At 41.7% G+C, this 22,033-nt stretch overlaps 2 protein-coding genes across 19 annotated transcripts in view; one reads left to right on the plus strand and one right to left on the minus strand.

The window, feature by feature from the left end:
• Positions 1-9,126, plus strand: part of GRIP1 (glutamate receptor interacting protein 1) — a 674,728-nt gene extending 665,602 nt beyond the window's left edge. For all 18 annotated transcript variants that reach the window (XM_082740981.1, XM_082740983.1, XM_082740971.1 and 15 more), the window contains 2 exons: positions 3,032-3,178; positions 5,149-9,126. In XM_082740981.1, the coding sequence (XP_082597107.1) occupies positions 3,032-3,178; positions 5,149-5,376 (375 nt within the window). In that variant the 3' untranslated portion in view covers positions 5,377-9,126. The remainder of the gene's footprint in view (positions 1-3,031; positions 3,179-5,148) is intronic.
• A 1,384-nt stretch (positions 9,127-10,510) lies between these two features.
• The window catches only part of HELB (DNA helicase B), a 30,946-nt gene continuing 19,423 nt past the window's right edge, over positions 10,511-22,033 (minus strand). Inside the window, 4 exon segments of the mRNA XM_082740987.1 lie at positions 10,511-11,328; positions 15,326-15,543; positions 15,546-15,825; positions 21,578-21,721. Coding sequence (XP_082597113.1) covers positions 11,224-11,328; positions 15,326-15,543; positions 15,546-15,825; positions 21,578-21,721 — 747 coding nt within the window. The 3' untranslated portion in view covers positions 10,511-11,223.

Raw genomic sequence — 22,033 nt, forward strand, 5'->3', positions numbered from 1 at the left:
TATATATATATATATGTATATGTATGTCAAATCATGATGCTGTCTACCTTAAGCTTATACAGAGCTGTACGTCAATTATATCACAGCAAAACTGGAAGTTAAAATTTTTTTCTAAATAGTCCTCTCCAATAACCACCTGCCCCGCCTTAAGAAAGAGGCAGGACTCTTCCTATCCCGTGGCCTGAGGGCAAATCATAACTAGAGAGGAACCTCAAAATTCTTCTCTAAAATGAGTGCTTATTAATCAGCCACCTTCTAGGTATAGAGAAGGTGTGCCGTGGGGATATCTGAGCGTCACAGCCACTACACTTGGGTTTGAACCACTTCTCCGTGGAGAAGTTTCTAACCCTCCATGTGCTTTCATATCCCGGAGCTTCCTCAGCCCTTAGGCAGGGCCGGCTTGGCTGCGATGTTTCACCTCGGTGACCACACGGTGGCGCCATTGGAACTTCGAACTGGCCCGGACCCCAGCCCCGCTCCTGGGGGAGCCTTGAGAATTCCCGGCAGAGCCCTGGGGCGGGAGAAGGTGGGGCGCCACTTGAATTAAATCCCTCTTGGTTCAAGCTCACAGCACATCTTGGCCAATTCGAACTGGCTTATAATTTCAACCACAAACCATAAGAGATGCTGGACCTTATAGGAAGCAAACAGGGTTGCTGGAGGGGAGGTGGCGGTGTTGGGGGGGACTGGAATGGGGTAACTGGTTGACCGGTATTAAGGAAGGCACTGGGTGTTAGATACAACTGATGAATCACTAAACTCTACCTCCAAAACTAATTTTTAAAAAAAAGTCTGTCAAAACAAAAAACAAAACCTATTCATTTCATTATTTGACAAGCACTAACCCTGCTATGTGGCAGACATCATTTTAGGGATTCAAGGTATCAGTGAACTAAAAAAAGATTCTTTCCTCACCTCAAGGAGCTTGGGATCTGGGTGCCTCTTCCACATACTCTCTAAGACCATCTGAGCCCAGATCACCAAAAGACTCCCCCTCCCCTCCTGAGTTTTGGTGGGGAGGGAATGCTCTCACTCATGCAGTTTGAACCTACATCTCTCCCGTGCATTATCACAGTCCATGTCTTATGGGGGGCTGGGTTTTACTAAGCAACACACACATACACACATTTACACACACAATGACGGAATGAGCCTGCAAAGAGTATCATCCCATTAAACCTTAGTTCCCTTGATTCGTCTTTTCAGAGCGTGTGATAGCCCCCCTGTATGCCCAGAACCATACCCAGCAGGAATACCCAGAGATCTGCAGTGGCTAAGTCAGTGAGTTAGGGCAAGGTCTGAGACTCGGCATTTTAACATGCTCCTGAGAGATGGTGTTGTTTCTGGACCTCACTGGAACTTGCAAAGCACGTTTTTTTTTCCTCTTAAAACAAAGTTGCAGCAGACTTGTGGTTTCCTTCTAGTGCCCTTGTAGGAAAGAGGCAGGTGGCAATAGAACATTTATATATCTTAATTCATAGGCTCTAAGGGGCCATGGATTATGAAACACACCTGATTTCAGAGATTTTAAAGTATGAAAAATAAAACTAAAAAATAAAGCATATCTTAGAACCTAGAAAATAAAGCTTTTTGAGTGACAGTAGTGTAGAATGATTAAGTGTTTACTGTCTGGAATCAGACAAACAGGGGCCCCACTATTCATTATCTTTGTGACCTTGGGCAAATGACTTCACCTCTGTAAAACTGGATTTCCTCACCTCTAATATGGCAATAACCACGAGGGCTGCCTGGTGAGTAGTATAGACTCAGCCAGCTTGATATTTTAGCTCTTAGCATAGCAAAATTTAAAACAACAACAACAACAACCACTAACACCATTTTTTGTAGTTCCTTCAATATTCTCTACTTCTCTGAAATAAACTAGCTGGGTATAAAAAATGGACCTGTTTTATCTTTACCTTTGGCCCTCTAGAGCCCTGAAGTTTTTACTATTTTACAAGAAAATATTCATGTAGTTGGGTGAAAATAAAATCCATTTTTAAAAGAAATTAGAGTAAAACAACGTATCAGCCCAGATCAGTACTTGAAGAGGGCATCTGTTTATATGGAAGGCATCAGGCAAAACCTAGTGACATCAGTGACCAGCTTAAGACATTAAATGAGCACCAAGTGCTTCATATGCCTCCTGGCAGGGCCTTGGCCAGCAGGTGATCTGTAAATATTACACAGAAATGTGTTTGCCTCTGGAAGGCAGCCTTTTCTCTCTCTCATTCACTGCTGTCCCCCAGCACCCAGAGCCGTCCTTAGAACAGGGTAGGGACTCAGTCCACAGTTGGTGAATGTTTGCATGATTGGCTGAATGTCTGAGCCTCAGACTAACTCTTCCAGGTGGTCAGATGGGAGGCACGAGGATCGGGGGAAGCCTTGGCTTGCAGGTGGCCGTAGGAGCGGAGGGCACCAGTGAAACCCATAGCCAGGAAGGGTGAAGGACTTGAGTTGCTAAACCAAAGCCTGGTTGCTAGTCAAGCCGGACCCCAGAGTAACATGTTGGTTACAAGAACACTTTCAGGTCTTTTAACTCAATTTGCAGTCAGTACTGACATTCTGATTAGAATACCAGAACAAATCAAATGATGGGCTCCAGGCTGGCATTTGCTCAAAGGAAGGTGATAGGCTGAGCACTGTCCCCAGAGCAGCATCAGGCAGAGTGAGCATGAAGGAAGGGCCTTTGGCTTTGTCCTGACACCCAGCAGGTGCAATGGGCTGCTGCTGGCTGCTTGGGACAGCAGCGTGCCGCTCCAAGAAAACAGAGAGGTGCACCTGCGCGGGTGGGCGTGGGGCAGGGAGAGGGGAGGGCAGCTTTTTCCCTTCTCCTTCCTTCTCAGCTCTGGGTGGGACTTTACAAATTCTAAGCCTGTTCTCTGAGAAGGGAAGAAGGAGCTGCCTGATATATTACAAGTCTATGATGTTATTGAATAAATTAATTTGCAAAGATTGCTGGACAAGAAGTTTCACACACAAAAGTCTGCAGCCAAGCTGAATGTGTCCTTCGCATGCTCTCACTTTCCAGGTGACCCTGTACAAGAGCTCTGACATGGAGGACTTTGGGTTCAGCGTCGCAGATGGCTTGCTGGAGAAAGGAGTGTATGTCAAGAATATTCGCCCAGCTGGGCCAGGAGATCTTGGTGGCTTAAAGCCCTATGATAGACTCTTACAGGTAAGACTGCAGGTGACCTTTTTGCTTAATTTCACTTCTCAAAGTCTTACTTGATCGATGCCTACCCATCTTTCTTGGCCTCAAGATGAGATTAGGGGCCCTTCCTATATGGGGTAGAAACTTTCTCCTTAGGTAGAATTTACCAATTAATCAAAATTGTCTGGTTCTCTGTATATGTTCCCCAGCAGATTATAAACTTCTTGAGAACTTATGCTCCCATTTCCCCTTATACAGTACTTGATATCTCAATGTCTCACACAATTTCTCTGAAAGCGAAAAGCCAGATCTTGTTTAGTGAGCGGAATGCTGTCACGGTCAGGAATAATTTCAGTGAACCAAGCCCATCCCTGATTTTATTCACAATTTTTAGGAATAGCATTTTGTAGGCAAAAGGAGAGGGTTGACATCAGTCTTGACAGTGTGTTTAGCTGGAATGAGTCCAGAACCAAAGAGTTGACTTTCAGAGCACGAGGCTGTACTAAGGGCGGTTGGCTTTCCAACACGTGTTCACCAAGGCGCGTCATCATTGACCAGTTAGGTAGTTTTAAAACAAATTCTGGTTACTTTTACAATGGCAGCAGAACATTTGGTCTTATCTTGGCATTATGGGATGCTTTCATTTTTCACAGATACTGTAATATTTGTTGAATTAATAAATATTTGCTGAATTAATGGTTACTTAACCACTCTGTGGCTCTTCCCAATCGCTAAATTGGGGATGTGCTGTCCCTCCTTCCATAGACAGTGAGACTATTATAAAGTAGATTCAGACTGTGAGGGCCTTGGATGCCATGAGAAAGCTCTTGGATTTAACCCTCAAGGATATCAACTTCTTAAGCAGAATAATGACATCGTTCGTAATTGAGAGCGACAATAGAATAATACTATAGGTGGATTGGCATAGAATGGGGAGGGGGGAGGCCGCAGGGAAGGAGACCAGATGCCTGTGTCAGACCTGAGTCCTTTTTCCTTCAATGCATCCTGGCAGAGCAGCCTTGGGGGCAGGGGGCAGTTTGGAGACGTTGCTCAGAAGAGATGTTAGAGCCCAGCAGAGCTGTTAGAGCCCGGCAGAGATGTTAGAGCCAGAATTAGGAGATTGAGGACACTGAAGGCATGTGTTTGGATACAGTTACCTATGGTGGGCTTGGAGTAAGAAAAAGGAGAGAATCAAGGCTAGAATCCTGAGAAAAACAAATTTGAAGGACAGGAAGAGATAAAGGCAGGGAAGAACTGAAAGTGAATCAGAATGGTAAGGGGATCAAAACAAAGCGGTGTCACAAAGTGCCAAGGAAGGAGTTTTCAGGGTGAGTGGGCGTGAAGCACGGCTGGTGCTAAAGGCCAAAGTGGACGAGACTTGGAGACACCATTTGGGTATTGGACATTTGGGGTCAGTGGTACAGTATAAGTGTCAGGTTCCAGACGTGAGAAGATTGAGTATGAAAGGCCAAGAGTGGAAGCAGCTTGTAGATGGGTTGAAACTCCTTGCTGGCGAAGAGTAAGGAGAAATGAAAGACGAGCACATGTGCAAGCTGAGGACAGGAATGGGTTCACTTGCGAGAGGCAGTTCAACATCACGGTCAAGAGCATAACTTGGGAGTCAGTCAGACTGCCTGGGAGCCCATCCGAGCTGGGCCACTTAACAACTACTGTTCTGAGACAAATCTCTTCACCACTCTGACTCACTTACCTCATCTGGAAACCGGGGGCAATGTTCAGCCCTTGGAGCATGAGCAAGGCAGCCTGCCCAGAATGGGGATGTTGGGAGGTGTCCCTATTCCCAGCTCTTAAGGGCTTTACGATTTAGTAGCAAAGAATAAGTCAGCCAATAGCCACCTCCGCGTGTGGTCAGAGAAGGGAGACCTCTCAGCACAGGCTGCTCCTTTCGGCACCTTCGACTTGTTACACAGGAAGGGTTACTCGGTGTGGAGAATTACTGCTGTAATTCAAAATGGCTCTTCTTGATTTTTCAGGTTAATCATGTCCGAACGAGAGACTTTGACTGCTGCCTTGTTGTGCCCCTCATAGCAGAATCTGGTAATAAGCTGGACTTGGTTATTAGTAGAAACCCACTGGCTTCACAGAAGTCTATAGAACAGACTCTACCGGGAGGAGAATGGAGTGAACAGAACAGTGCTTTTTTCCAACAGCCTAGTCATGGTGGTAATTTGGAGATACGAGAACCCACTAACACATTATAGCAATGCTTTTTATAAAGCAGGACAAAAGACAATATCTACATGGTGCTAAAAAAAAAAAATCCCTTTGAGATTTCTGTGGCATTTAAAGCACAGATATCACGTGGCATTAACCGCAAGCACAGGGGTCTTTTAAATCTCTCTCATGGCTCATGTTCACTTCCCCTTTCAAGCTGAAGAGGTTTCTTTCTTAGTGACCGCTGTGGTAGAGGGTTCCCTGCCAGGCACAATGGTAGAGAAAAGGAAAACTACATAGGCCGCCCCTTCCCCGCAATTAACATCAGAGGAAGTTTTTTACAAGTTCATCTTCCAGTCACTTTTTAAAAAGAGAAATGTCTGTTTGAAAATATTCTCTATGACAATTTCCTTAAGTCACTTTGAAATCAACAGTTTCTTACTATGAAGCCGTCAGCGTTGAGGACCTGACCAATAAGGCTTGTTACAAAGCTGGCTCTCCTAGGGGATCTGGGGTTTGAGACGCGGCTGGGACCGCTGCCATGGGAGGGTCCACGTGGAACATTATTTGAAACGTTTCAGCGACGATGCACGTAGGAGACCATAATAGGTGGTGGTAAATGTTTTGCCCCAATATAGGAATGATTTTAACTAAGATGTATGCTATTCCCTATGCAACAAATTAACAAACAGGATATGTCTTGTGACCTGTTTTTTTTTTTTTTTAAGGACACACTTTGAATAGCTGCGAATCTCTGATAATGGATTAGCGTGCTTAGTAAAACACTGAGAAGTAGTTATTTTTAAAACTCCAGACTAAGAATTTAAGAGAGAATGAAGAGTCTATTACAGTGAGGTTTATCTTAATGATAGGCAGATCAAACTCATCTTGCTTGCCATGTTTTGAAAACTGGTTACAGAGGGGTGGACAGCACATGTACGTTTGAGATGACACTGGACTGTCTTTTGTTCTGAGCCATGCTACTTTACTGAAATTGTAAATACATTTTTCATGAAAATGCATTGCCAATTATCACCATCCCTCAAAGCAATAAACTCTGACAGTTGCTTTTAAGATGTTCGTCAGCAACTGTTCTCATTTGTTCAGATCTTTTGAATAGTTACGCTAATAACTGTTATTTGGTGAATATTTAAAAAAAATAGATCTGTATATTGATTGTAGAATCTCCATATTGAAATGATTATTTTCCAAACATTTTCATTTTGGTCAATGGTTCCAACAACTGCTTAGGTAAAGCATTTGAACACTGTGTCCTTTGTTTAAGGAGAAAGCTCACCTTTCTTTTTGTGCAGAGAAATATATTATTTCGGACATATTTCACAACCCGCCAGGGCAAGAGAGTATAAAGCAGAATCATGTTAAGAGAAAAAGAAGATCATGAGTCACTTAAATATGTATTTTTATTTGTAACAAACAAGTATTAAGCTGTAAAGTATTTTTGTACAAATTTAATACTTTAATAGCATGGTATTTATCGTCTATGTATGGTTTTGGGGAATTCAAAATTGTTGCAAATATTTGTATGGAAAAAAAATACTCTACCAAATGGAATAAACAGTGATTTTAAAAAGTCAAAATTATGACATGGTTTTTTGGAATACTTTGATTATATTTTGGTATTCTAGATGAGCCCTACACAATGCTTACTGTACAGAATTTTCTAAAGAGGAAAGGTTTTGCCATCAATTTGAAAAGCGGCATGGAAGAATGGGAAGAGCATGGCTTTTAAAATCAGATCTCAGTTTGAATTCCAGCTCTGGTACTCATTCATAAAATTTAGTTTCTGTGAGTCAGTTTCCCCACCCATGGTATTGAAGGTCATATCTGCACCCCATGACTGCTGTAAGAACAAGATGTAAAATATATGTCTAAGTCCTAAAACAGCCTGCAGACAGAGACCCTCCCAGACTAATGATACATTTATTTTAGGTAACAAAGGCAGGTTTTAATTCAAGGATCATAATAGCACCTGCCCTCAGAGAACATTATATATATTCTATGAAATACATTTACATTAACTATTGAAATATACAAATTTTAATGTACGCCATCTTTAAAAAGAAATCTACACTGTAGTCCCAACATTTTCATTTTTGCAAACTATCTTGCAGGCCTTGTAAATTGACAGGAAAAAGGCAAGGATGTTCACCACCATCCAAGGATTCTCACCACTTCTATTTAACAATTTATTGCAGGTTCTAGCCAGAGCCTTAAGACAAGAAAATTAAATAAAAGGTATCCAGATTCGAAAGAAGTAAAACTATCTCCATCTGCAGATAATATAACCTTATGTATAGAAAATCCCAAGGAATTAACTAAAAACCTCTTAAAACTAATAAATGAGTTTAGCAAGATTGAAAGATACATGATCAATCGTATTTCTATACAGTAGCAATTAACAGACCAAAAATAAGAAAAAAAAAAAAATTCCACTGACATTAGGATCAAAAATAAAATATCCAGGAATAAGTTTAAGAAATGCAAAACAGGGGCACCTGGGTGGCTCAGTTGGTTAGATGTCTGCCTTCAGTTTGGGTCATGATCTCAGCGTCCCAGGATCGACCCCCATATCAGGCTCTCTACTCTATGGGGAATCTGCCTCACCCTCTCCCTCTGATCCTCCTCCCCACTTGTGCGCACATGCTCTGTCTCAAATAAATAAATAAATCTTTTTTAAAAATTAAAAAAAATAAAAATAAAATGCAAAACAAAATGTTGAAAAAATAAGAGGAGACATAGACAACCCATGTTCATGGTTCAGAAGACTTAATATTAAGATGGCAATTCTCCCCAGATCTATAGATTCAATACAATCACCCCTCAAAATCCCAATTGAATGTTTTGTAGAAACTGACAAACTGATCCTAAAATTCATATGGAAGTACAGGGGACTCAGAATAGTCCAAAATCCTTAAAAGAACAAATTGGAGGGCTCATTTTTCTTGATCTCAAAACAAAGCTAACAAAGGGCATGGTGCTGGCATAACAATAGATGTATACATTAATGGAATAGGCTCAGGAACTCAGAATCCAGAAAAAAACCTTCACATTTATGATCAATTGATTTTTGATAAGGGTGTCAAGACAAGTGAATGAGGAAGGAATAGTTTCTTCAAGAAATGGAGCTAGAAAAACTGGATATCCACGTGCAAAAGAACGAAGCTGGACTGTTACTTCACCATACACAAAAATTAACTCAAAATGAATCCAAGTGCTAAATGTAAAACCTAAAACTATTTAAATTCTTAGAAGGAAAACAGGAGTAAACTTTCATGACTTTGGATCGGCAGAAGTTCCTTGGATATAACACCAAAGCATAAACAACAACAACAAAAATGAGATACACTGGACATAATCAGAACTGAAAAATCTGCATCAAAGGACACCATCAATAAAAGTGAAAGTAAAATCCACAGAATAGGAATCTTTTTTTTTTTTTTGCAAATAACATTTCTAATAAGGGACCTTGTATATAGAATATATAAAGAACATGTATCTTGATAAAAAGAAAAATAACCCAATTTAAAAATGGGTAAAAGATTTGAATAGACATTTCTCCAAAGAGGTCCTACAAATGACCAATAAGGACATGAAAAGATCATTAACATCATTAGCCATAAGGGAAATGCAAGTCAAAACCAGATTGTGGGAAGGCTGCCTGGCTGGCTCACTCAGTCAGTAGATTGTGACTCTTGAGTTGTGAGTTCAAGCCCCACACTGCATACAAAGATTACTTAAAAAAATAAATAAATAAAATAAAATCTTAAAAAAAAAAACACATTGAAGTATCTCTTCATACCCACTGAATGGCTATAATCAAAAAGTCAGATAATAATAGGTGTTAGAGAGAATGTGAAGAAATGTGAAAATAAAATACAAAATGGTGCAGCTGCTTTGGAAAACAATCTGGCAGCTCCTCAAAAGGTGAAACAGAGTTACCATATGACCAAACAATTCCACTCCTAGGTATATAATTAAAAGAAATGAAAATACACGTCCACAGAAAAACTTGTACTTGTACACGGATTTCATAGTAGCATTTTATAATAGCCAAAAAGTGGAAACAACCCAAATGTCTTTCAACTGATGAACAGACAAGTTCAATGTGCTACACCCACACAATAGCGTAGTATTTGGTAATAAAAGGAGAGGAAGGTCTTTTGCCTCATGGCAATAATGACAGCAAGATAGATCAGCGGCAGTTCTGCTGGGGCTACCTGCAAGAATTCGGCCAGAGTTCCTGATTTCTGCCCCATCAGCTCAAACCCACATGGTCTGATCCAGAAATACAGCCTCTATAGATGCTGCCAGTTTCCCCATCAGTCCTCAAAGAATACAGGCTTCATCAGGTTTGACTGAGTGAGCTTCCTTGCTTGGACACTCCAAGACCTCTACCCAATAAAAGGAACAATGCTGGCTCTTTCTACATAATATTTTTTAATCTTTAAAAAGTCCATAATAGCCAAACTGTGGAAAGAGCCAAGATGCCTTTCAACAGACAAATGGATAAAGATGTGGTCCATATACACTGGAATATTAGCCATCAGAAAGGATGAATACCCAACTTTTGCATCAACATGGATGGGACTGGAGGAGGTTATGCTGAGTGATATAAGTCAAGCAGAGAGAGTCAATTATCATATGGTTCCACTTACTTGTAGAGAATAAGGAATAGCATGGAGGACATGAGAAGGAAAGGAAAAACAAAAGGGGGGGGGACCCGAGGGAGGGACGAACCATGAGAGACTGTGGACTCTAAGAGACAAACAGGGTTTTGCCGGGGGGACCACGTATTGTATGATCCCATTGTTACAAAATGTCTGGAACAGGCAAATGAGTAGGGACAAAACAAATTAGCAGTTGCCTACAGCTGGAGGGGATGAGGGGATCAGAGCCAAGAGGTACAGGGTTTCTTGGGGGGAGCGGGGAGGGTGATTAAAATGTTCCAAAACCCATTGTGGTGGTACTAGCACAACTCTGTGAATATACTAAAAGCCGTGGAGTTGTACACTTTAAATGGGTGAACTGTGTGTAAATTATATCCCACTGAGGCTATTTTTCAAATATTGGAATCACGGGTAAATTTTTTTCTTAACTTTTTCTTTTACCATTTAGCAATAAATAACACTCTAAATAATAATAAAAGTCACTCAGAGAGAATAATTTTCCCAAGTGGTATGTTTTCAAAACAACGTATTCCTAGAAGAAATGACAATCATGTGACATGATGGTGTTAGATAATGTGAGAGCAGTAATCATGCGGACTACATAAATATATCAAATCAACACGGTGTGCACCTTCAACTTACACAGTGGTATATGTCAATTATATCTCCAATTAAGGAAAAAGAAGTACTCCCAACTCGGAAGGCAATTTCCAGGAAAACAGTCCCGCATGAAGTGGGTCTGGCTAGCAGGGACGGAGCGAGCAGCCACGTTGCAAGTTGAACAACCAGCGGGAGGCCCAACATCCTGAAATGTGTGTCAAAAACACAGGAGGTGTAATTACAGTTTCTCTCGACCTTGGCTTCAAACCGCTGGTCGCAATCACCCACAATGATCACGGAAGTCAATAAAGGCATTATTATAAAAATAAAACTTACTGAGTACAGTCTTTTAAAAAACCAAAAAAGACAACAAATTTTGCCTGCATTTATATCCAGGGCTACCAATTCTCATGATGACCGATGTTGAAATCATTATGGTTTTCTCGGATCCAGTAAATTTAAAATATCTGCTAACACAAACACCTTAAAATAAGACTCCAGTTACAGACATCCTGTTTTGTGTCTTGAGAGTTTGAAGGTATGATGTTCATTTCGTGTGGAGTAGGAGAAAAGACAGAGAATTACTTTGAGCCATCTGAAACAAAATTAAGTTTCTTGATTATCTGTGGGTAAGAAAAGTTGCTTGGGGGTTAAACGATTTAGTCTCAAATTCTGTAGTCTGGAAGACACATGCGGAGAGGATTCTTCCACCTGTAAGGACAGCAATAAAAATAGTTTTGTGAAAATATAGTTTGCCCTATGTACTTCTATTCCAACTGACAACTTCTATGGAAGACATAACACGTTCCCCCTCCCCCACCCTCCCCTTGGAAGGTCTGAACAGACCCGAGCTATCAGCTCCCTGTGGTATCCTCAGAACTCAGCTCTGGGACGGGCATGAAGAAGTGACCATTGGTTGAATGAGTACATGTATATAATTTCTAATGGTGTGGCCCCTACATAATTTGGCAGCCCAGTTCAACGTTAAAATGTGGGCCCTTTGTTCAAAGATGTACAAGATGACAAGTACAGAACATTAAAACATGTATGAGTGGTCTGAAGCACAAAGCCCCATACTGGCTGCTCAGGATGCACACCCATGATGCCAGCATCAGGTGTGGTAAGACTCGACAGGGCAAGACCCGCACCCCTGGTGCTATTGGTGATTCCCAAGCACAAGGCAATGGATCAGTATGGTCACGAGAAAGCTTCGCCATCATAGGGAAATGAGAAAAATAAGCACAATTCATCTTTCACGATGCTAAATCTGCTCAATTTAGAGCACTTGTAAGGGTTAACTTTATGTGTCAATTCAGCCAAGCCATGGTACCCAGATATTTGGTCAAACACCATTCTAGATATTTCTGTGAACGTATTTTTAGAAGAGCTAAATATTTAAGTCAGCAGACAATGAATAAAGCAGATTACTCTCCATCATGCAGGGGGCCTCACTCGATCATTTGAAAGCCTTAACAGAAAAAAAAAGACTGGTCACCTCCTAGAAAAAGAGAATTCTGCCTGCCTTTGGACCCAAACTGCACTATCAACTCGGGGTCTCCAGTCTGGTAGCCTACCATGCAGAGATTTTGGACTTCTCAGCCTTTACAAGTATGAGCCAAGTCTTAACTAAATCTAAATAGGGGCACCAGGGTGGCTCAGTGGGTTGAGCATCTGCCTTCGGCTCATATGATCCCAGAGTCCTGGGATTAAGCCCCGCCAGGAGTCTCCCTGCTCAGCGGGAAGCCTGCTTCTCCCTCTCCCTCTGCCTGTGTTCCCTCTCTTGCTGTGTCCCTCTTTGTCAAATAAATAAACAAAATCTTTAAAAATAAATAAACAGGGGCACCTGTGTGGCTTGGTGGTTAAGCCTCTGCCTTTGGCTCAGGGCATGATCCCAGGGTCCTGGGATCCAGCCCCATATCGGGTTCCCTGCTCCGTGGGAAGCCTGCTTCTCCTTCTCCCTCTCCCACTCCCCCTGCTTGAGTTCCCTCTCTCACTGTGTCTCTCTGTCAAATAAATAAATAAAATATTTTAAAAATTAAAATTAAAAACAATCTAAATAGATGACAGATGATAAATAAAAAGTAGACAGATAAAAAGATAGATAGGAATACAGACACAGCCTATTGGTTCTGTTTCATTAGAGAACCTTGACTAACATAAGAACTATCTTTATTTGGGATTTAAAAAAAAAATTTTTTTTTAAGATTTTATTTATTTATTTGACAGAGAGAGAGATCACAAGCAGGCAGAGAGGCAGGCAGAGAGAGAGGAGGAAGCAGGCTCCCTGCTGAGCAGAGAGCCCGATGAGGGGCTCGATCCCAGGACTCTGAGATCATGACCCGAGCTGAAGGTAGCGGTTTAACCCACTGAGCCACCCAGGTGCCCTATTTGGGATTTTATGATCATATCCTTCCTAGATTATTTTAAGGACAAAATGTAATTTTCTTTCAAAGAATTCTGGAAATCACTGCTTTATATGATAAACTTTAGAATATTTATACATACGCTTTTATTTAAAGGGACATTTTTGTGTTTCCCTTTTTGGTTGTGAACATGAGGCCAAAAAATCCAAACCAAAACAAAAAAACCCCACAACCCCAAAAAACAAAATCAGGACATTTTCTTTTAAAACTTTTTTTCAAAACCCAAAGCTGTTAACCCACAGAACTGAAGAAAAGCTTTCATCTAGGAGGAACTCTGTCATTTAGCACCTGCAGAATTTAAATGCTGATTTGGCTCTGATGTAGCCATGTGGAGGATATGAAGGACAGGAAAGGGGACAGCCCTGGCCATTGTATCTGAGCTTTTAGAAATCACACATCTCAATGCACTACAAAGTCTAGACACAGAAGTCCCTAATTTACCAGGCCTGAGGCTTTGAATTCTTAATTTCCTCATTGTTAGGGATTTCTGTAGCTGTCACACTTTTCTGGCAAGCATTGTGAGGAAACTTATCCTCTTCAGTTAGAAAACTTCGCTCACACTGGAGCCTTTGGACAGTGACAGCAGCCAGCACTCGCCTTTTTGTGTTCGTAGACCTTCTACAGGGTTGGTCTTGGCCGGAATGTCAAACGTTGGGGCAGTTCAGCAGGTTAAGATGGATAATGCTGTCACTGTCTCTCTGTACTACCACAGAAACCACAACTCGCCCACCCCATGCTGGTGCGAAGAAATAAAAATCAGGAAACTTTTAGGAAACGACTTTCTTTGGAATTTTCTGTTCCACACCAAACTCCTTATTATCCCTGGGTCTTTGGAAGAGGTAACACATTCCATTTCAGAAAAAGACATTGTGCTGAGATGGAAATTCCGTATCAGAGAGTTGACCTGGAGCAGAGAATGGACTTCAGAGGGATGCCTGGGTGGCTCAGTCATTAAGTGTCTGCCTTGGGCTCAGGTCATGGTCCCGAAACCCTGGGATCGAGCCCCACATTGGGCTCCCTATTCAATGGGAAGCCTGCTTCTCCCTCTCCAACTCCCCCTGCTTGTATTCCCTCTCTGCCAAAAAATCAAATCCTTAAACACAAAAAAAGAACAGACCTTAGAATCAGCAGGATCCTACTACTTCCAAGAAGGAAAAAAAAAACCTTTTCTTTTGCTATGCCTACTTTTATCACTTTCCTTACAAAACCTGGGTCTCAGCCTCTTCTCCCAGTCCGGATTGATGGTACCTGGATCCCCCTGGATGCCCAAGCCAGAAGCCAAAGACTCACGCTCAGGCCCAACCTCACCCCCCAATATATAAATGCCCATTAAATCCCATGCCCCACCCCCCAAACATCTCTTCTCCAACCCCATCACTACTACCGGACTTCAGAACCTAATCATTCTGTTCAAGCTACTGAAATCATCTTTTTGCAAGGAACTTGGCCCCTACAGTCTCCCAAAACATAATCTACTAAACTCCAAAGTGACCTTCATAAATTTCAATTCGCAGACCTCTTAAAATGCATCTAGTGTTCTCCATCGCATTCAGGAGAATGTCCAATCTCTTTGGAAGAGCCTTTGTGCCTTCCCGACTCTCCAGGGTCCTCCGCTCAACCTCTATTTTCACACTGTGCTCCAGCCACAATACTCCATCCTTGTGGCTGCCTAAGACACCAAGACGTCGCCCGCTGCATAGGCTGGGCACCCGCTTAGAGAACTGTTTCACTGTCTCCATGCCATGTGGGGTCAGAGGCGTTGGCAGGTTCCCTGAGCACATCCTCCCCTGGGCTCCCACCATGGCCCCTTCTCCCTGGCACGGCCTTGAAAGCCTCAGGACACTGGAGCAAGTCTACTCGGCAGCACAGACAGCAACCTTAAGCAACAATCTAAACTGGGTTTGGAGACCACGGATAATTCACCAGCCGGCCAGTGAAAAGTGGGGATTAATGTGAGGCTGGGGCCACCGAAGGGAGGGGTGGGGGATATGGAAGATTTCAGAAAGAAGGTGCAGGGTGGCCGGTTTCTTCCGCACACCCTCTTGCATCAACAGACCGACGTTTGGCCTAGAGTGGCCGGCCTCCAGCCAAGTGACAGACGGTGCTAGAACCGAACAGGCACAGAACAGAGGACAGCTGACAGAGGTGAGAACACCTTGTTTTTAAGTGCTTCAGCACAAGGTGACGCTACTGAAAAACACATAGCCACGGATGAGCACACCGAAGTGAGCGGCACTTAAAACTGGAGCTTAACTTAAAAAACTTTAAAAACTTAAAACTCCTACCATCCGCATTTTGCTTGGACTTTCAGCATCACTCAGGCCACAGGCTCTTTTGGACCCGCGAAGTTCTGCTAGATCTTCCTCTGGGTCGACTTGAACGGAGAAAGCTGTTGTCCATTCTCCAGGATAGGCAAACGTCTGGTCCTCAGCCGCAGAGGCCTCGCTTCCCTTTCCGGGGATATCGGTGGTCACATTGCTGGTTGTGACTGGAGGGAACGGGACCCTGAGGGCTGTGTGCTGGGTCCTCTGCACTCTCCAGAGCTCCGCGACGGGGAGGCGACATCTGCTGGAGGCGCACAACTCCTGGAGAGCTCATTTTGCAAAAAATGTTTTAAGCGAGTTTTTCTGGGAGCGCTGCTTCTCATAATTGCACCCCGGAGGTGAGACTCTTCTGCAATGACGTACACTCGGCAGCGGCCCCTGGTCACCGCAGTGTAAACGTGCTGCCAGTGCTGGCGGCCCGCCTTCCCAACCACATACACGACCGTCTTCTCCTCGGACCCCTGGGAGGGGATAATGCAGGAAGAAGAGTTAATGTTGCATCATGGGTTCATGTCTTCACACAGCCTCAGTCTACCCAGACAGAAAAGAGAGAAGTCCCCAAAGTGCTACCTGGCCAGAATGTTCCTATAAATCCACCTTACAGTTCCAGTTTATTCATCACCCAAAAATTCATGTTTCCTAATTATGCGCTTAGGTTCAGGTCTTAGAGATGTGCAACTAGAGTATAGAAACCCAACAATAAACTTGAAAGACAGTATGAAGTGCCAAATCTTCCCTAATAAAAGAATTTTCAGTGATCATATGGACTCTATGTACAAATGTGTTGGCCCATTGGTACTTAAATAGCAAAAAATAGACACCTTAAATATTCAGTAATAAGCGCATAGATAAATTTGCTTCTTTGTTTACATTTATATCAAGTATCTATATACAGACATTTGATAAACTATTCTGCAAATATCAAAGATGCTTTGAAATCTAACATTTTAAAAACTGGATACTTTCACATAGAAAATGATCACAACTATGTAACACAAAATAAAATTACTCTGATCCAAAAAAGTACATACAAAATGAACATAAATATCTGACAAGAAAAGTCACAAAAAAGGAGGAAAAATTCTATCAAATATTTAACTAGGGGTGGGGTACTGGGGTGGCTCAGTCAGTTAGGTGGTTGCCTTCTGCTCAGGTTAGGATCCCAGGGTCCTAGGACTGAGTCCCACATCAGGGTCCCTGTTCGGTAGAGAGTCTGCTTCTCCTTCTCCCCCTGCCTGCTACTCCCCCTGCTCGCTCGCTCTCTCTTAGATGAATAGATAAAATCTTTTTTAAAAGTTCTTTTTTAATTAAAAAAAAAAAAATTTAACTAGGGGCACCTGGGTGGCTCAGTCAGTGAGCATCTGCATTCAACTTAGGTCATGCTCCCAGGGTCCTGGGATCAAGTACCGCGTAAGGCTCCTAGCTCAGCAGGGATCCTGCTTCTCCCCTTGCCTGCCATTCCCCCTGGTTGTGCTCTAATAAATAAAATCTTTAAAAAAAAAAAAATTAACTAGTCTGTCTCCAAAAATGGAGGGCGCTATGGATGATTCTTTTTTCTTCTACTTTTCTGTATTCTCCCATTGTTGAACCATTTATTGCTTTCATCATGATAAACAATGCAAAAGAACAATGAACATTTGGTTTTTAAGTTTAGCAAGCCAAGAATTATATAGGCAAGAAAAATGCCCAATGTCACCACATAACTGTAAGAAAACAACTTCAAGTTTCAGGGCTATTCTTAGTCCCTATATTTTCAGTGCCAACATAAACCAGGGAGTGCTGTGAATCATTATCTCGTGTCCCCACATCCCCCTAGACCAAAGAATTGTGGGAAGACGAATGACAAGACGGGGCATTCAGAAAATACAGATCCACAGTTAAAACCCTCTTTTTCAGCAAGCACTTCTAGCTCTCTAGATACAGAGAACGGGTACCCAGTCTTCAGATGATAAAAGTGTGATAAGCACTTCCTTCAGGTGCCGCTGAGTCTCAGAAATCTACCTAAATGACACCTGATCAAATACTAAGTACACTTTATAGATACACAGCACCACTTCCCCCCGTGGACTTCATACTGCATATTCCTAGGCAGGTAAATGCCTAACCTAAACTTAGTTCACTGAGTTCCTAATCATCAACGAACACAGAAAAACTTAACAGCGTCACAGTCGGTCTCCCTCAGACTCACACGTGCTGCCACCCTCTGTCCACACAGCATCTCGTGATACTTGTAAAAAGCAAATCCAATCGCATCGGACTCTGCTTAGAGCTGATAAACAGCTCCCAAGCTTTCAAAACAAAGTCCTGACTCCATCATATGGCTCACCTGCTCCTTCAAAGGCCAGCCTTGAGCCTGCTGCTTTCCCTTCCCCTTTCCTCTTTCCTTCCCCCCGAGCCACGCTCCACTGGACACAAGGAACCTGTCTGTGGTCCTGCCAGGGCAGACCCACTTGCGGACTGTGCACTCTCGAGTTCCCTGTACTTCCTCCGTCACAGAATGCTCACTGAGCCGGAACAGAACTCTCCACCTCCCTGGCTGTATTCCTCACTGGACTGTAAGCTCCTCCTCATTCACTCTTCTTCATCCAGTGTCTCATTGAATGAATGATGCTAAAAATGAAATGGTCATGCCAAAGATGTGCTCGGAAAGCAGGATGGGGACATCGAATTTCACCTCCATCGCCTACTAGAAATCATTCGTCCTCTTTTCATATCTTCCTTGAATCATTAGAACTATTGAACTTCTTGAAGGAGGCAAGTTTTTATACATTTACTTCTCTTCTCTAAATATGACCCGAAACTCAACATTTGGAAAAATAAACACAAAACATTCATTTCTTTTGAGATTTTATAGACTTAGAATGTAAAAGTGTATATGGACCTTAGAGTGGAGTTGGGGGGGGCAAACCACTTTCTCTGCAAAGGGTCAAAAAGTAAGTATGTTAGGTTCTGCAGGCCAGATGTTCTCTACCACAACTACTCAATTCTTTTGCGATGCAAAAGCAGTCATAGCCAATATGTAAATGAACTAGTGCTGCTGTGTTCCAATAGAACTTTATCTATAAAAAATTGATAGTGGGCCAGATATGGATATCATACTAGATACTATAGTCCTAGAAGATGAAGGAGGTGACCCAGTCCCCAATCCTTCTACCTTCCCTTACCTCACGTTACTTCTCTGACCTCATCTCTTCTCACTCTCCAGTGCCAGCCTCCTTGCTGTTCCTGTTCTTCAAATATACCAGGCAGGCTCCCACCTAAGAACCCTGGCCTTAGCTATTCTCTCCACCTAGAATGCTCTTCTCCCAGACACCCACACAGTTAACTTCCTTACCTCCTTCAAGTCTTTGCTCAAATGCTGCCTTCTCAAACTAATGATGTACTACACAGTAACTAACTGAACATAATAAAACAATAAAATAAATAGCAACATGAAATTTAAAAAAAAATAAAGTTCAAAATACTTTTAGACTATATTAAAAAAAAAAAAGAGCCACCTTCTCAATGAGGCCTATACCAACTACTATTTAAAATGACAGCTTCATCCCACAACTATCCCCATCCCATTTCCATAGCATTTGCCAACCTCTACCGTAACACATACAGCTGACCGTGGAACATGGGTTTAAACTGCATGGGTCCACTTATATATTAATTTCTCCTTCTGATAAATACAGTACAGTACTGCAAATGTATTTTCTCTTCTTTATGATTCGCTTAATAACATTTTCTTCTCTGTAGTTTACTTTGTTTTTAAAATTATGGGGCTCGAACTTACAACCTGGAGACCAAGAGTCACATGCTCTACTGACTGAGCCAGCCAGGCACCTCCTTATGTACTTTATTGTTAAGAATACCAGTATACAGGGGTGCCTGAGTGGCTCGGCTGTTAAGGATCTGCTTTTGGTTAAGGCCATGATCTCAGGGTCCTGGGATTAAGCCTGCATCAGGCTCCCTGCTTGACAGGAAGCCTGCTTCTCCCTCTCCCACTCCCCCTGCTTATGTCCCCTCTCTCGCTGTCTCTGTCAAATAAATAAATAAAATCTTAAAAAAAAAAAAAAAGAAGAATACAGTATATAACACATAGAACATACAAGATATGTGGGTAATCAACTTTTTACATTATTGGTAAGGCTTATGGTCAACAGTAGACTACTAGTAGTTAAATCTTTGGGAATTCAAAAATTGTACATAGATTTCTGACTACAAGGCAGGGTCGGTGCCTCAAACACCCACAGTGTTCAAGGGTTAGCTACCGTTTACTTAGTGCTTTACTACTGTGTCTGTCTCCTTCCTCCTACCCACCAAATGTAATCTTCACAGGGGCAGGTACTTTTGTTTCATGGACTGATCTCAACCAAGCACCAAGAACAGTCTGACTCAATAAGTATTTGTTGAACTGAACTGAACTTGGAAGAAACAAACTACACTCATACAAGAGAGTAATCGTGAATGTTCTTAGAGGTAAGAGATGCTATTTCAACCACAAAATAAGAGCCAGACTCAATAAAAGGAACATTTAGAGACAGTTACTACAACCTTAATCGAGTACTAAAAAGACCCCTTCATACTCCATTTGCCCAGAAATGTAAAAACAGACTGGATTATAAATTTGACCAAGTCTCTCGGAAAATACAGCAAAATGATAACGAGATGGAAAACAGGACAGAGACAGGATATTTGGATAATCAGTCTGGAGGTTGAACATAGAAGAAATTCTACAAAGATGAAACAGAGAAAACTGAGGACAAGAAATCTTATGAAATTATTCAAGAAAATTCCCCAAAATTGCATGATACAAGTTTTTAGAATTATAGAGAGCCCATCATAAACATCCATGGGAGAAACTGTGCCAGGACCTCACAGCCACGAACATTTGTACTTCTAAACAACTGTCTGTTTCATTTTGTTTTGTTTTGTGTTTTTTAACCCACAGACACAGTCCACTGATTGCCTCTCTCTTGGTTTGAAAATTTAGAGCCAAATCTGCCATCAACACTAGCAGGCAAATAGGTCAGTGCGCAGATCAGCATTCCATCCCACTCTTAGCAAGAATCCTTTTATCAGCCTTACCTTTATTTTCCACTTCACATCATTACTTTGTATTTAAAAAAAAAAAAAAATCAGGCTGAATTGTGAGCTTTTTTGTATGTCATTTCAAATTCTTTTTGGAGCTGAGATGGAGTAGGTTAATAAATAAAACACCATCTACTTAAAAAAAACAAAATCCCTATGCTAATTAATTTTTGCCTACCAGTGGAGGATACAGGCTAACCTAAATTTTTCCCCATGCAAATGTAGGCTGACGCAGCTTCATGATTAAAGCAACATACCAACATCAAAGAGGTGTGCTCAAAACAAAGAGTTAAATAACAAAACCACAAAAAAAACTTACAAGAATTCAAAAGTGTTAAAATAGAGCGAAGGGGCACCTGGGTGGCTCAGTCAGTTAAGCAACCAACCCTTGATTTCAGGTCAGGTCATGATCTCGGAATTGTGAGATCAAGTCCCATGTCAGGCTCCACACTGGTTTTGGAGACTGACAAGTCCCATGTCAGGCTCCAAACCCAGTGTGGAGCCTGCTTAAGATTCTCAGTCTCCTTCTACCCTTCATCGTGTACTCCCCTAGCACCAAAAAAAAAGACAAAAAACAAACAAAAAAAACAATTTATATGCAAATTGTACTAAATGCAATGTTGTATCCAGGATAAGATCCTGGGACAGAAAAAGGATATTAGTAGAAAACGAGCGAAATCCAAATAAAGTATGTAGCTTAGTTAATAGTATTCTTCTAATGGTAATTCCTTAGTTTTGACAAAAACATCATAGTTGTATAAGATGTTAACATTAGGGAAAGTTGGAGGAAGGGTACGTGGGGACAGTCTGTGCTATCTTTCCAACTCTTATAGAAAACTAAAATTCCCAAGTAGAAAGTAGGTGCCTCACAAGAGCAAAGGAAGAGGAGAAATTTATCAAAATGCACCCAGCTTTATAAATATAAATGCCTATGCAAATTATACCCCAATAAAGTTGATTATACAACAGTAAAAAAGCAAGCTGCAAAAATAAACACCCCAGTACCATTTATGTAAACCTTGGTAACCTTGTCTCTCATTCAACAAATAAAGACAGCAAAGGTTAAGAAGAAAATCACTGAAGGTACTCTGTGGCCTGGAAACCTGTCCAAATAGCTTTATAAATGTCCACTGTTACCTGAAAAGTGTGGATAGTTCTTGCCCATGCATGTTTTATGTGACAATATTTCATTAGTTTTTCGAAGTCCACAGTTATTTCCAAACCAGCTGCATTATTAATGGTCAAAGATCTTCTCTTTCCAAAAGTTACATCAGTGACATCCTATAGCCAAAAAAAAAGAACTATTTTGTATGTTTTCAAATATGCACACTGTAGAGATACTCTATTTTTGTGTTGAACATAAAATAGCATGTATATTCACGATTATTAAGAACTTTCAAAAGGCTGAAAACCTATACCTGAGCACAAACTGAATACATATACAGCCAAATTTTAATCAGCTTAAAACTTGACCTCAGTTTGACTCTCTGGAGAACAGTCTGTGTTGTCTGACTTGCTCTGAAGTCTACACATTTCACTTCTTGCACTGTAAGTCTGCATATACTCTTTGCAAAAAGTTAATTTTTCCTCACA

The sequence above is a fragment of the Mustela nivalis genome (assembly GCF_964662115.1).
Source record: "Mustela nivalis genome assembly, chromosome: 7".
Lineage (NCBI taxonomy): Eukaryota > Metazoa > Chordata > Mammalia > Carnivora > Mustelidae > Mustela > Mustela nivalis.